Genomic DNA, 13,366 nt, shown 5'->3' on the forward strand with positions numbered 1-13,366 from the left:
TTCACTTTACTAACAATCTCGATGAAACAAATTATTGGAAAGGATATAATGCACACTCTTTTACTCTTTTAACCTATGGTTTTGCTACCATACTGATAAAAACAAAATGAGATTCGGTTAAAAAAAAGGGACAAAGTAAAATGTTAATAAGCATAATTCAAGCAACACAATCGGAGGTTTTAAGTAGAATCCCTTAGGAAGACACAATTTTGAGCATAACCTAATGCATAAGACTTCTTCAACTAACTTCCATCCTAAGATTGAAAATTTGATTTGACTTCCACATTTGTTATATAACTTGATCTATTACTTTCCCTGAAATTAAAGAACTCTCTATTACTTTATTCATCTATAAGAAACATTAACATCAAATGTTGCCCCTCACAGGGGATTTTATAAGAAAGAGAATTAGTTGGTTTAAACTCTGATCTTGATATTGTTAACACTAAAATACTTACATGATCCATTAGGAATGCCACAAGCATAACCTAAGAGCGAAAGGTCGGTGGCATGTTAGATTAGAAAGTTAACTCAAACAAACCTATAAGCATCCTTTCAACACAATAGATGAAATTATGCACCGAGCCCAAGCGACATGGCCACAGGTCGTGGATGCAAAGAATGGTAATATCTGTTCACATATTGGGGAAAAAAAAAATGCAATATGTCCAATGGTTTGCAAATCAATATCATTCAATATTCTGTATATTAACTGTAGGTTCGGTTTGACGTATCGTTATAAGAAGAAAAGGAAAACAGAAACTGCAATATATTACAAGATCAGCATTACAAGATACATAGGAAATACATTATAAAGAACATCACAAAATTTTCGGTGTCTGCCTTTTGACATCACACTTATATAGTACACTACAAATACAATAACGATTGCCTCAATATCATCAACTGGAATTTCTTGCAGAAAGAGACAGCCACACATGAATTGATAAAGAATAATCAAGAAGCAAAACGAAGGCATCGGGATGATCTATTACCCATTACGCTCTACGTGCTATCTTTTATGTTTTCTCTTTATTTGCCATAGAAATCACGTGTCTTTCAAACTGTGAAAAACAAAGAGATGTATATAAAGATTGATTGTTTTCATCACAAAGCCTATTTGGATTCAAGGAAATTAAACAGAAAAAAATTGAGTTTCCAATCAAGTATGAAAAAATACCTCGACATTTTTCAATTTTTGCTTCTCTAATTCCTCAACGAGATGATCAATTCTGAAATTAGACCGTAACAGAAAATTAGCTTTATAAGGACTTGGTTAGAAATAAAAAAAGGTAAATTCAATTCCTTGAACTTGAAATTATACCTCTGCTGCAGATGAACGACCTGAGATTGCAACTCTCTTTCCCTCAAGGAAGTTGGTGGTACCTGATCATCATAGAAACTATCACTTGATGGGGTAGCCTAAAAATTGTCAGATTAAAACCACAAATAACTGATTTGATAATGAGTAATGGCCATGATCCGGCAAACTTTGCAATGAAATATGAACAAAGCCAATTTCCCTTAGATAACTTGGAAGGAAAATTAACGCCATCAGCTTAGCATAGATGATATACAGTTCACTCTTTTGGTAATATGATAGAATAATGGTGCCGTAATGTAGATTCAACATCAGCATAGAAATTGTTTTTAGAATCAGAGTATAAGAGCCTGCTTTACTCTCCCTACCCTTAGGTGAGGTGGGGGAAATTATTCGTTAATATTAACAATCTCCTACCAGGTTCTCTATCCTTAAAAGAAAGCAAAGGAATATTTTCATCAAAACTAAAATTTTGAAAGGTATTAAACAGCAGGTACTGACAAAGCCACACAACATATAAGTGGCAGTTAATTTTAATATTCTGAAAGTGTAATTAATCTTCTTGAAGGTCAGATTTCCTTTCCTGGCCCCATTTCCAAATGCAATGATCAAGTCTTATTTTCAAAAAAAGAAAAAAAACCGACTGTTGTACTTTCTTCTGTTATCATGCTGGTTATTCTTCATTATTCTTTGCACAAAAAAATCACAGTCCAGTAAAGCCAAAGCAAGTAAAATGTAGAGAGCTCTTGGGAAGAGGTTTGGATACATGTCAGACACGGGCACTCCATCAAGATCCACATGTCCGTGCTTCCTAGTTGGTGAGGTTCAGTGTCTCCCTTTCAGTTTTAATCACTACGGATTTCTATGACTACGTTTTGAATCTTGGTCTTAAATTGGAGCCTTTTCTATGTAATTGCAAGCTTGTTATTCTCTGTTTTTTTTTTTTTTTGCTCTTTTCGTTATTGGATTTACAATAAGTTAGGTTAATCATAGTTTCATTTTTAGAAATACAAACTCAATTATTTACTAGCAGTTGTTAGCAGCTTATTGCAAAAGCAATAAAGAAATCAAATTCAGCTATGTACCTGCAGAAGATCATTGGTGACCGACTCTGATGCATCTGGATTCTTGCCTGTGTCAGTCAAACATATAGTAGAAGAAAAAGTGCCAAAAAGTATATCATAAGAACAAAAAGAGGAGAAATACCAGTCATTTGTTCCAAACACTTGATCAGTTTAAGAATTTCTTCCTGTCAGTAATAATAGATAGAAATAAGAAATTTATTTTCACGCACTGCCAACCAATACAAAGAAGGGTAAGCAAAACAGACCCGTTGAACGATGTTCTGCTGCAAAATGCATTGCATTGATGGGAGGAGTAGAGCAGGTGTGAGGTTCAGAGATGTTGGACTTATTGTCCCTCCACAGACTGGGCTAAATGAGCCCGTCATAGGACCCTAAATACAAAAATAAAATGGCAATGGTTACAAAGCCATTGCCTAACAGGTAAATGTCTAAGTTCATTGGTTAATGAGAAGTCGAATGCACAAAATCCCAAGGCAAACAATATCCAAATTGATTATATAGGAAATAAGCTGAAGTTCCAGTTAAAAGCAATGGTACATTTACCGGAAAGTTTTCTACCAACCACAAATGTCAAGATCTTGATATAAGGAATAAACAGATCAAAGTGCAAAAACTCAAATGTGAACATGAATGCATGCATGGAATAAATTCAAAATAACAAATGGCAAATCCAAAGGCCACCTGTTCATTAGAACAAATAAACTTAGAAAATATGGCATACTCCAAATTCTGCACATGCATGTGTTTAAAGTAAAAATAAAATAAAAATTGATCAAGTAGTTCAAAATAGTCGTATCTTTAAGTTGCACCAAACCCAAATTGATAAAGTGGAAAATGAGCTGAAGACTAATATGATGACAAATTCACTGAAAGTGGGGCCACATTTGATGGGGGACAACTTCAACCAATGAAAAGTACCAAGAGTCTCAACTATAGTCAATAAGTGTAGAAGGAAATGCAAGATATTCAATCAGTCCCAGCAGCAAGAATGATCTGCATGCATGACATGAAATGGAAATAACAGGCAACGAAATAAAGTACAACATTTATTTACTGTAACAAAGAAACTTAAATAGAGAATGAACCCCAATTTATAAGAAAAGAGAAGCAACTTAATGTCAAAATTTTGCACAAAAAAAGAATCATTGATGAATCACAATTACGAAGTATTTTATCTTAAACTAGAGTGTTTTCACGAGCATAATGAAAATTTGCAAAATGCTCATCTTTCTGAAAATATTCAAGCAGCACAAGAGACCAAACCACCTGACCTTGAGTTTTGTTCTCCCTAACGTGGTCGTGATCACATAATTGGTCAAATACAATGAGGATCAAACTTGATGGTTTTCCAAGGAAAAAGGTAGGATAATCGATAGTATGCTTTCTATCAAGGGCAGGCCGATTCACTTCAGATAAAATGCTGCAAGTTACTAAAATTATATCTCTACAGAACTTTCCGTCTAGAATCTAGACATGATCAGAACCTGCAAGGTGATTGAGTTTTGTACAAGATTTCAAAATTAATGCAAAAATACCTTTGGACTAAGCTCTGCTGAAGTAACTTTAAACCGCCCCTTGCGCTGAACAACTGTTCCATCTGATGAATCTTCAACTGAACAAAATATTTTAAAAATTTTGTAAGGTTAATGTACTTAATATGAAACAATTTAAGCCTATAGAGATATAGAAGCCTAAAAACGTACCAGATGAAACATTATTTGTATCCCTTTTCTGGCGATATAATAGTGGACCACTGTAATTGCGCTCAGATGGAAGTTTTGACTGCAAATAGTCCCTTTATTGAAGTTTGAAAAAAAGAAGAAACAAAACAAGTTATGGTCAGACTTGCCTAAACCAGATGGTGAACTTTGACTTCCAAAACAGAAACATTTATTCAACCAAAAGAATACATGTATCTTCTGCTGATAAAGCTCATTCTCAATCTTAAAATTAAAAGCAACAGCATAGATTCCATTGACACTGGTCCATTTCAACTTGAAGCTCAAATTCAAAGATCTAGTAAAACAAACAAAGTGATTCTCTATTAACAAGCTTGCAACAAGCTTATTATCTAACACAGAGTGAGGGCAGATGAACAATGACTTCTCTGGAACTATAAAACCATGTTCAGGAAAACATAATGCATGCACAATAATTCAAATCAGAATAATAAAGCGTACCTATCACCGTCTACAGTAATCTTTTTAGGAGATACAGCATTGTCAGAAATTAGTGAACCGCTGAAAGATCTCTTATTCTCTGACATATAATGACGTGGTAAAGAACCACTTTGCCCTGAACTCTCACCCTCAGTTCTTCCATTTTCTCTATCCACTGGCCTTACACTGTCTGTGCTTATATCTTCATAGATGTCAAAACAATCTCTGGATCAAAGTATCAAGACACATGATTAGTCACAATAACCCTAAACTGTCGATTAGATTTCTCCTAAATTATCATATCAACACTCGTCTCAAGTTTTAAAAAATTACCAAGTATTTAAAATGCAATATAACTTCAAAAAAAAAAACAAAAAAACTGACAAATTGTTCGGAGAAACTTTATTACTGAAGTTTATTTATGATAAATGTTTGGGATTTTTTTTCCAAATCGACATAAGACAGCTTTCTGGGGAAGGAGAATAGAAAAAACCATACTTGAGTGCTTCAAGAGGTTTCATAGGAAAAGAAGCAAGGGAACTCTCCAAATCATGAAGATCATTGAAACCATCCTAAAACAAAAGAACGGGAAAAAAGATGTTAGTAAGTATTCAATTATAGGTAAAGATTATTCAAGCTATTGATTCAAAGAACAAATGCCTAGTTTCTCCACGTCAATGATAAAAAAGTTTAGTCAAGGTTATCATAGACAGTAAAACCTCCTGACTAGCTGCAGCAGTAGGGTGACTCAGCCTTTCAAGGGATGAACCCTCTACCGGAAAGGTAAACTCATTATTCTTGTTTCTTTGTTGTGTAGTATGTACATCTAGATCTTCTATGTTTGACATATCATCATCTTGAATCTGTAAGATACTCAGTAGTTAAAATGAAAGGATGACTGCAGTAAACATTCTTATATATTGCTAAAAGTAAGCAACTAATACATATATGTACATACTAAACCAGTCAACATTGATACTTACAAGGGCAGCCTGATTCTTTAAATCCTCAAGGTTGAAGTTCCAGGCACTAATTCCTCGAATATACTCTTGCTGTGCAGGATGACAGAATTTAGATAACAATGACACAAAGGCAAGATAGCAGATACTAACTTTTACAAATTAACACATGAGATACATTCAATGCAAGCACTTGTAGAGCTGCGCAGAGTTAGCCTAAAAACCGATCCAAACGGCTGAAACCGGCTGAACCAAAGAAAACCGGTCGAATTTCCTTAAAATCCAGTCGGAAGCGGTTTTATTCAGAAAATTAAGGACTATAAAACCAATTTTTCGTTTATTCTCTTACATTTACAAATTACTTGTCTCCCATGAATGGGCTGGTAAGTTGCATCCTTCCACTTGCTAGAAAAACATGATCTAATTTGGATCTCCATAGGGCTCTTGACATGGTTCATGTTCCCGTGGCCCAACTGTTTTAAATAAGAGAGCTTCTGGCTTAGGCATCTTCATTGGTACCATCGTTAAAAAGAATTTGGAAATAATATCCCCGAAAAGTTGAGATTTTTCTTGTGGGTTTTGATCCTAGGAGGAAATTAGAACGGCTGAGTTGGTGTAAGAAATAGGACATGGCACTTTCTACACATTGCTGGGAAGTGTAAAATAAGCAGGAGAGCAAACATCAGTTTTTGGTGCTATGCCTTTGCTTACAGATGTTGGCAAAAACTTAGCATTTCTTTGTCCTTCCCAAAGTAATATACGGTATATTGAGCAACTTGTATAAAGGCATCCATCTAAAGGTAGGCTACAATTCTTTTCCAATTAGAAAGCTTCAATGTACTGTGTTACTGGGGGTCTGACACTGTGCCACTTGGTGCTTTGGCATATTTCTCTTCATTTCATTTGCCAATAAAATTGTTTCCCTTTCATTAAAAATTTAAAAGAATATATACAAAAATGCAAACAAAAAAGTAGCTAAGCTTTTTTTCGTGAAATGTGGTGTTTCCAATTTTTCTTTTTTTTTTAGAGATTTGGTCAGAAGAACTGTAGAATCTTCAAGATGCTTTTATAAATTTTGACAAGTGTAGACATCATGCATTTCATTAAGCTCTAGGAATGTTTTCTTTTATCCAATATTCATTCTAATATACACCAACGTGAGGAATTTTGCATAATCCTTTTAAGTTGCTTGGATTGGTGTTTTCTTTCCTTGCATGCTTTCTTCTCACTTCAATGAAATATTATAGTTAACGAAAATATTAGGGGGAAGAACCAGTAAGTCCTGTGTTGAATGCAGCACACTTGGAAATCTAGGGGCCAAAGCCCAAAGGATCCAGAAATTAGCACATGCATGGATCAGACAATGAGTTTTTATAGTTAGCACCTGTGATAAATGCTCCTTGTCCCCATACAAAGCCTTGTTTTGTCCCAGAAGATCAGCCTCTTTTGCCTGTAAACATATGGCAAACCAAACGGGTTGAACAAACTATCCACAACTTCCAGAGAACAAACAAAGCTAGTAAAAGAAAGGCCTGAGATAAGCTTGGGACCTTTAGCTTCTTAAAGCGATCCCCTAATGGATCAAGGCCATCCAGGATTGTTCGAGTAAGGTAATCAACTGAACGAGCATGTTTAAAAAAAGGGTGCTTTAGGAGCTTCTCAGAACTTGGCCGTTTCTTTGGATCCTTCACTAAGCATGTAGCAACCATTTCTTTGAACGACTGAAATCAATTTTTTTTCCATAAATTTTTAGTACAAAAGGAAGATATAAACAAGAAAGGGGAGAGGGAAATATACAGAAAGCTCCAGAAATAACAAAATATAAAGAAAACTATACAAATTGGAGGGTATTTAAAGCTTCTTACGAGTTTACATACCTTAGAAAATCTCTTATCTCTTTCATAGTCAAGACCAGGAGGAGCATTTTGTAGTGTCATTAGCAAAACCTGTAATACCAAAGGACCGAGTGACATACAAAAGTTGAACTTGGTCAACTACAGCAGGCAGACTAATTTCACAAGGTCTCCTTGTTCACGGAGAAAATGACAATGCCAAAGAACAAGTGACAAAAGAAAGTTAAACTTAAACAACTACCCCAGCCATATACATCACTTATTTCACAAGTGTACACGCACATGAAAAAAACGGATATGGACATTGAGTACATACTTTCATCGGTGGGTATTTAGAAAATGGAGCATGCCCATGAGCCAATTCAAGTGCTGTTATTCCAAACGACCAAATGTCTGCCCTATTGCAGAGAGGAAGAAAATGATAAATAAAAGAAAACACATTGCAGAAGAAAAAAAAAAACCTTCTAGCTCACCCTTCTGCATGACAGAAATCACAAAGAAAGAAATACTATAATATGAGATATGAGATATCACATCACATCACATGCAGATGAGCAACCTACTCACTTGAAGTCATATCCGTGTAATTGCTGCATAACTTCAGGTGCCATCCTGAGGATTCAAAAGAGGAAACGTCCAGAATTACATCCATTCTTTTTATTACTAGCTGTACATCAGGCACAAAAGTGAGAAATGGAAGGGTACCAGCAAGGAGTTCCGACAAACGTGTTTCTTGAGCGTTGCCTATCTCCAGTATCAAACATGCAAGCTGAGACTCCAAAATCAGCTAATTTGACTGTACCATTAGAATCAAGCAAAATATTCCCAGCCTGCCAAAAAACAAGCCTTATGTCTTTACACAGAAAGGGAGTAAGTCACCTAACGACATTAGGTAGAGTGATGCCTTGATATACTGAAGAAGAACTCCAATGCATCGAATGGACAAAATACAACAAATGAGCTAAATTGTTCAATATTCATTAAACCCTAAACTCACGAGATTTATGTTGAACTACCATTGTTGCTAGGCATTGCATGGAAATGTAGTTCAATGCAACGTATCAGTTATCTTAGAGGAAACAGGGAAGGAGTAGAAAATTATCTCATCTCTAACTTCATCTCCAAACAGGAGTTCATATGGATAATGAAGAAAATTTGCTCTTCTCTGGGAAAAGTTATATTTGAAAAAACAAAATTAGAGGAGAAAAAAAAAAGTTTTACTCATATCTAGTCTTGCAAGCACTTGACATGTTTTTTGAACAATTTATATTTAATACGTGACATTTAGCATCACTACTCACTGAACATTGCATTGGCATCCAGTAGCACAATTAAAAAGAAAAAAAAAGAACCATCTGCAGTTATTAAAATATATTTGTCAAAATATGATAAGATCTAGGTGCTATAGACAACCTTCACATCTCTATGGATGTGGCCATGAGCATGAAGATAAACAAGAGCTTTCAGAACCTCCCGCAATAGGGTAGCTATGACAGGCTCATCAAAACCTTCCGAATAAGCAGATTTCATAATATGAAGACAAGATCCTCCTGACATGTAAGGCATCACAACCCAAAGGTGGTGACCAGCAGTGAAGGAACAATGTGCTCTTAACAAATTTGGATGATCAATCAAAGTCATTGTTTGAACCTCTCGCCGAATACCATCCTGGACAATTTCCTCCAACATTAGTTGTAAAGACACATTACATATTAAAAGACAGAAAAGAGTTTGTTGTTTAATATGTCAAATTTTGAGTAGGTAAGACTACAAATATGTTCCTGACATAAAATTAAAATATAGGAATACATAAGTAAATTCTACTAGAAAAGAGAGAGAGGGAGAGAGAGAGAGAATGTCCTCAAAGAATATTCTTAATACAGTGACCATGATAATTTCTTCAAAGTACATTGAATGATCAAATGAGTTTAACATAACATCAGATCAAGAAACACATTAAAGCAGACAAAATAAAATCATCAATCGTAAAATCCCAGCTTTCATGGTCATTCAGAATCTTGATCCCAAAATGAAGACAATGAAGACAATGAATACTTGATAACAGAAACTCCACTAGATAAAATAAAACATTTAAGTTAGGAAACAAAAGACACGTATAATCTTTTTCAGAAAGTTACACTTATGACTTATGAAGCAAGGCAAACCGTATCTGAAAGGATAGAAAAAGGTTCAGAAATGTGCAATTAATGAAAGGAAAAATACAGGAGATTGATAGACATACTAGGTCATTGTTGCACTTCTCCAAATCAAGAACCTTTATAGCGACAATCTCATTTAGCGGAATGCACAGTGCCTTGTACACAGTGGCACTGACGCCTTCACCAACTTCTTCATGTAAGTTATAATCCTTGGCATTCACTGGATACTTTTTTTCTGAAGGATTCTCCATAATTTTCCTTTTACATTACAGCAGTGAACCTTTTTTATCCAAAGTTGTCCCAACTGACGTAAAACTAAATAAAATATATTCTGAAGAAATAATCTTCAAATCAATATAAGGAATTTTCCATCTTGATGGCATTTTTCTCAGATCAGCAGGACAATGTAAGTAACTCGTAACTGCATCAAGAAAAATGGAATGTGAGTTCATCTGGTGAACCCCAAAAAGTTGATGTCAATAAGCACTCCATCTCTTTAGTCTTCAGAAATTTAAGTTCTAAGACCATCTACCAGTCCACAACCAACAAAGCCTCCAAAACCTCTAAAAAAATTTCTGCACATATAAACATGATGTAACAAGTCATGTCAGAGGGAAAAAAAAGGAACAAGTTTGGTAAAAAAATGCAGAAAATCCAACAAAGCTTCCAACGAAGACTTACTCTTATATTTGCACAAATGAAAACAACAGAAGACAAAAGTTATTTCACTACACGAACCCTCTGAAACAAGAACAGATCAGGGTCAAAAAATCAGCACAAAGTTTCAATTGTTCGATCGGATTCGCCAAGAACAAAAATTATTAAGCGAACATTTCTTCCCAGTTTATTCCAGTTATAAGCATGACTTGTTTGAGTTTTATTAAGCACACATCTATGCATAGAAAATGCAGAAGTAAACATATATGACTATCAAAGTAGATTCCATTCGTCCATCCTGACAGCTTACAGAAATAAGTAATTAATGCCTGTATTTTGGCGTAAAAAATCACTAGAAAGCCAGCTAAGCCCAAAGGTCAAACAAGGTATACATAAGGTTGTAGTAGCCACACTAACTAAGAATGTTAAGTATTGATAGGATCAAATTCGAATAGAGATCATATAGAACAAAAGATAGAGAAAAATAATCACATAATTCAATAGTAAGTTCAAGCCAAACTAAAATTGTAAGTCTGTAACACCCTGAGTTTAGGAGGAGAACATGAATGAACCGATATCACATCTAAATGAGAGGGATCTTGAGGTGATGAAAGTACGGTTAAGAAAGACTTAAAAAACTAAAAGTTACTATCTAAACCAACAAGGTGCATCTTCCTTTTCGGTGGCTAAATCATAGAAACTTGAGCAATCCTATGTCAGATGACCTCTTGGAAATTTTTCTAAGATGCATGTGAGTGGAGACAAAGCATGCTAAAAGAACATGTGTTGGTTTGTAGAGATAACTTTCACTCTTTGAAGCATTTAACACAAGGATGACGTAGAGGTCGTAGGGGAAGCAGGGTAATGTCGGGGCCATCAGTTGCCAAATCCAAATTCTGAAACTTGGTCTGAATCCTAGACCTGGGGCATTATAAAAACTTTCCTACCATCGTTGCATATTGAGCCTTTTCTCTTTAATGCTTTATGTGGGTGTAAATATCCACACCTCTTTAAAGCTACAGTCTCTCTACTTAACTAAGAATTTGGAATTTTTTCTTGCAACTCCACTTCTGTGGTCTATTAATTTCTTTCATCAAATGAAATTTTCGTTTCCCTCTCAAACACTCTCCATCTTGCATAATCCATTTATATAATCATCTTTAGGCTAATAAAATCCCAAATTATGACTAATATAACCTTGATGACAAATCATAACTCATCCCTGAAATGTACCTTGTCCTCAAGACATCAAGTGTTAGTAATTGATTGCCACCAACTCCTCCCAAACTCAAAGAGAGAGATTTTGAAGCTTGCCAGTTGATCAAAAATTAATGTTTTGACAAGGGACTATGACAAATTGTATGAGGTTGAAAGGATGATCCAGACCCAACATTCTCCCAAACTTTCTCCCGTAGCAGTGCAATGGGAGCTTGCGTACTATCATCTAAACATTCCATTAGTGCCAACTTCTCATTCCTACACAATAATATCTATCTCCAATCCCTTGCCATCCTCAACCATTGAGATACCACAGTGTCTACAATTAGTTGGCAATAATAGGCAATATCTTGCAGCCACATTGCAGCTATACTTGTAACTTTCACTAAAAAAACTTTAGTCAATAACGGATCCTGAAGGAAAAAGGAAAATCCCACATAATTCATATTTAGCCTCTTTCCTTCTCATCTGCTGCTACACCAAACCCCAACTACTTCCATCTCTCTTGAAACCCCGCCTAGTTCCGACAGTCCTTGTATATTGGCTTGCTTAGGAAGATTCTCTAACTCTAAATTCAATAACCCTCACTAAAATTCAGTACACCACCCTCCAATTTCATCCATCTCACCTAGGAAGTGGAAACCTCAACTTCTTTCCAACCTTGGTAGTATTAGTATTGCTCTTCTACTTGCCCAAATCCTATCTTAAGCTAGTAGTCTCAACCTACTTATAGCATCAACCATCATAACTAAGCCACAATCATAAAGGCCAAGTATTAGCTCCTGTCTTACATTGTAAAACGAAAAGATCCATACCTAAAATCCCCAATCCCAGCAAGCCTCTCCCCTTTGTACTTAATCTTCCATTGTTAACTAACTGAAGGTGTTGATTCCAATTGGCAGAGGAAAACTTTAAAATAAACTAAAAATATATTTTTTTCCAAAAAATGAAAAATAGAAACAAATTTATATAAATAAAAAGAAAGAGGGAAATGGGTGGAGAATCACTTAATTCTACACGGTCCTCCCATGGTAGAGGCTAGGAGCACGGTTGTGCCTGTCAGGTTCTCCTAAAATCACGCTACAGACATAAAGATGCAAATATACAGAAACAAATACAAAACTACATTTACTTATTTTGCCCGTATCCCCCAACCCAACCTAGCTTTCTTTACCAAAATTTTTCAAACATTGGATTCAGAACTAAACTACCCATCGATCGCCTATCTCACAAGTAATTACATCCTACCCGAAGCACAGAATTTCGAGAAACACCAGAACCCAAATTTCCAAATCTGCGAAAACAAAAATTCACAACAAACACTCCCAAGAAACCCCCCCCCCCCCCAATCCAAACACCACAGAGAAATCCCAGAAAGAAAAGAAAAATTGAAGGCCAACACGAAATCAAGACAATTCGAACTCCAAGATGCACAATTAACACTCCAGAAGAACAAAGCGAGAAAAAAAGGAGCTGAAAGAAAGTGTAAATCAGATTAGAATGAAGAAGAAGAAGAAGATAAGAAAGACAGGAATTGAGTTGCAAACAATGTCAAAGTTAGCTAGGGTTAGAGGAAAGGAAGAGGAAAAGAAAGAGAAAAGGTAAGAAGAAGGTTACAGAGAAATGAATCGAAGTGGAATTCTGATAGAGATTGAAGAGTCCAAGTAGAGATAGACGATGAAGCTTCAGATTTGGACTCTCTTCAGTGATTATGAATGAAACTGTCCCTTTCTTTTCCCTTTGTATCCAACTAATTATTGACTCCGAGTTCCCGTGATCGAATCTCTCGCCGTCGCCGCTATTAAAAAAAAAAAAACAAACAAACAAATAAATTGAACAAACTAAATTAATAATTATTTTTCTTTTATATATTTCTGGAATTTAATTAAGAAGAATTTCCAGAAAATATGAATTGGAGACGACTTTGATTAAATGCAAATGAAATGGTTTTATTT

General features: G+C 35.3%; 1 protein-coding gene across 6 annotated transcripts; it reads right to left on the reverse strand.

Moving 5' to 3' along the window:
- Nucleotides 1-665: 665 nt before the first annotated feature.
- Nucleotides 666-13,353, reverse strand: LOC101205102 (serine/threonine-protein kinase BLUS1). 6 transcript variants are annotated; one of them, XM_011657117.2, is made up of 22 exons: nucleotides 13,029-13,353; nucleotides 10,218-10,277; nucleotides 9,620-10,111; nucleotides 8,791-9,045; nucleotides 8,083-8,207; nucleotides 7,945-7,989; nucleotides 7,694-7,775; nucleotides 7,402-7,470; nucleotides 7,075-7,245; nucleotides 6,909-6,974; nucleotides 5,549-5,617; nucleotides 5,285-5,428; nucleotides 5,064-5,137; nucleotides 4,587-4,790; nucleotides 4,110-4,201; nucleotides 3,942-4,018; nucleotides 2,652-2,777; nucleotides 2,528-2,570; nucleotides 2,407-2,441; nucleotides 1,325-1,386; nucleotides 1,181-1,232; nucleotides 666-1,064 (listed from the first exon to the last, which is right to left on the reverse strand). In XM_011657117.2, the coding sequence occupies exons 3-22, from the start codon at nucleotides 9,785-9,787 to the stop codon at nucleotides 1,020-1,022; spliced, it is 2,004 nt and encodes a 667-aa protein (XP_011655419.1). In that variant the 5' UTR covers nucleotides 9,788-10,111; nucleotides 10,218-10,277; nucleotides 13,029-13,353; the 3' UTR covers nucleotides 666-1,019. The 6 variants fall into 6 exon arrangements, with proteins under 6 accessions (XP_011655419.1, XP_004142803.1, XP_031742159.1 ...); XM_004142755.3 differs by having other exon boundaries at nucleotides 2,407-2,453; XM_031886299.1 differs by lacking the exon at nucleotides 13,029-13,353 and adding an exon at nucleotides 12,419-12,720 and having other exon boundaries at nucleotides 2,407-2,453.
- Nucleotides 13,354-13,366: the final 13 nt, after the last annotated feature.

The sequence above is a fragment of the Cucumis sativus genome, chromosome 5 (assembly GCF_000004075.3).
Source record: "Cucumis sativus cultivar 9930 chromosome 5, Cucumber_9930_V3, whole genome shotgun sequence".
Taxonomy (NCBI): Eukaryota; Viridiplantae; Streptophyta; class Magnoliopsida; order Cucurbitales; family Cucurbitaceae; genus Cucumis; species Cucumis sativus.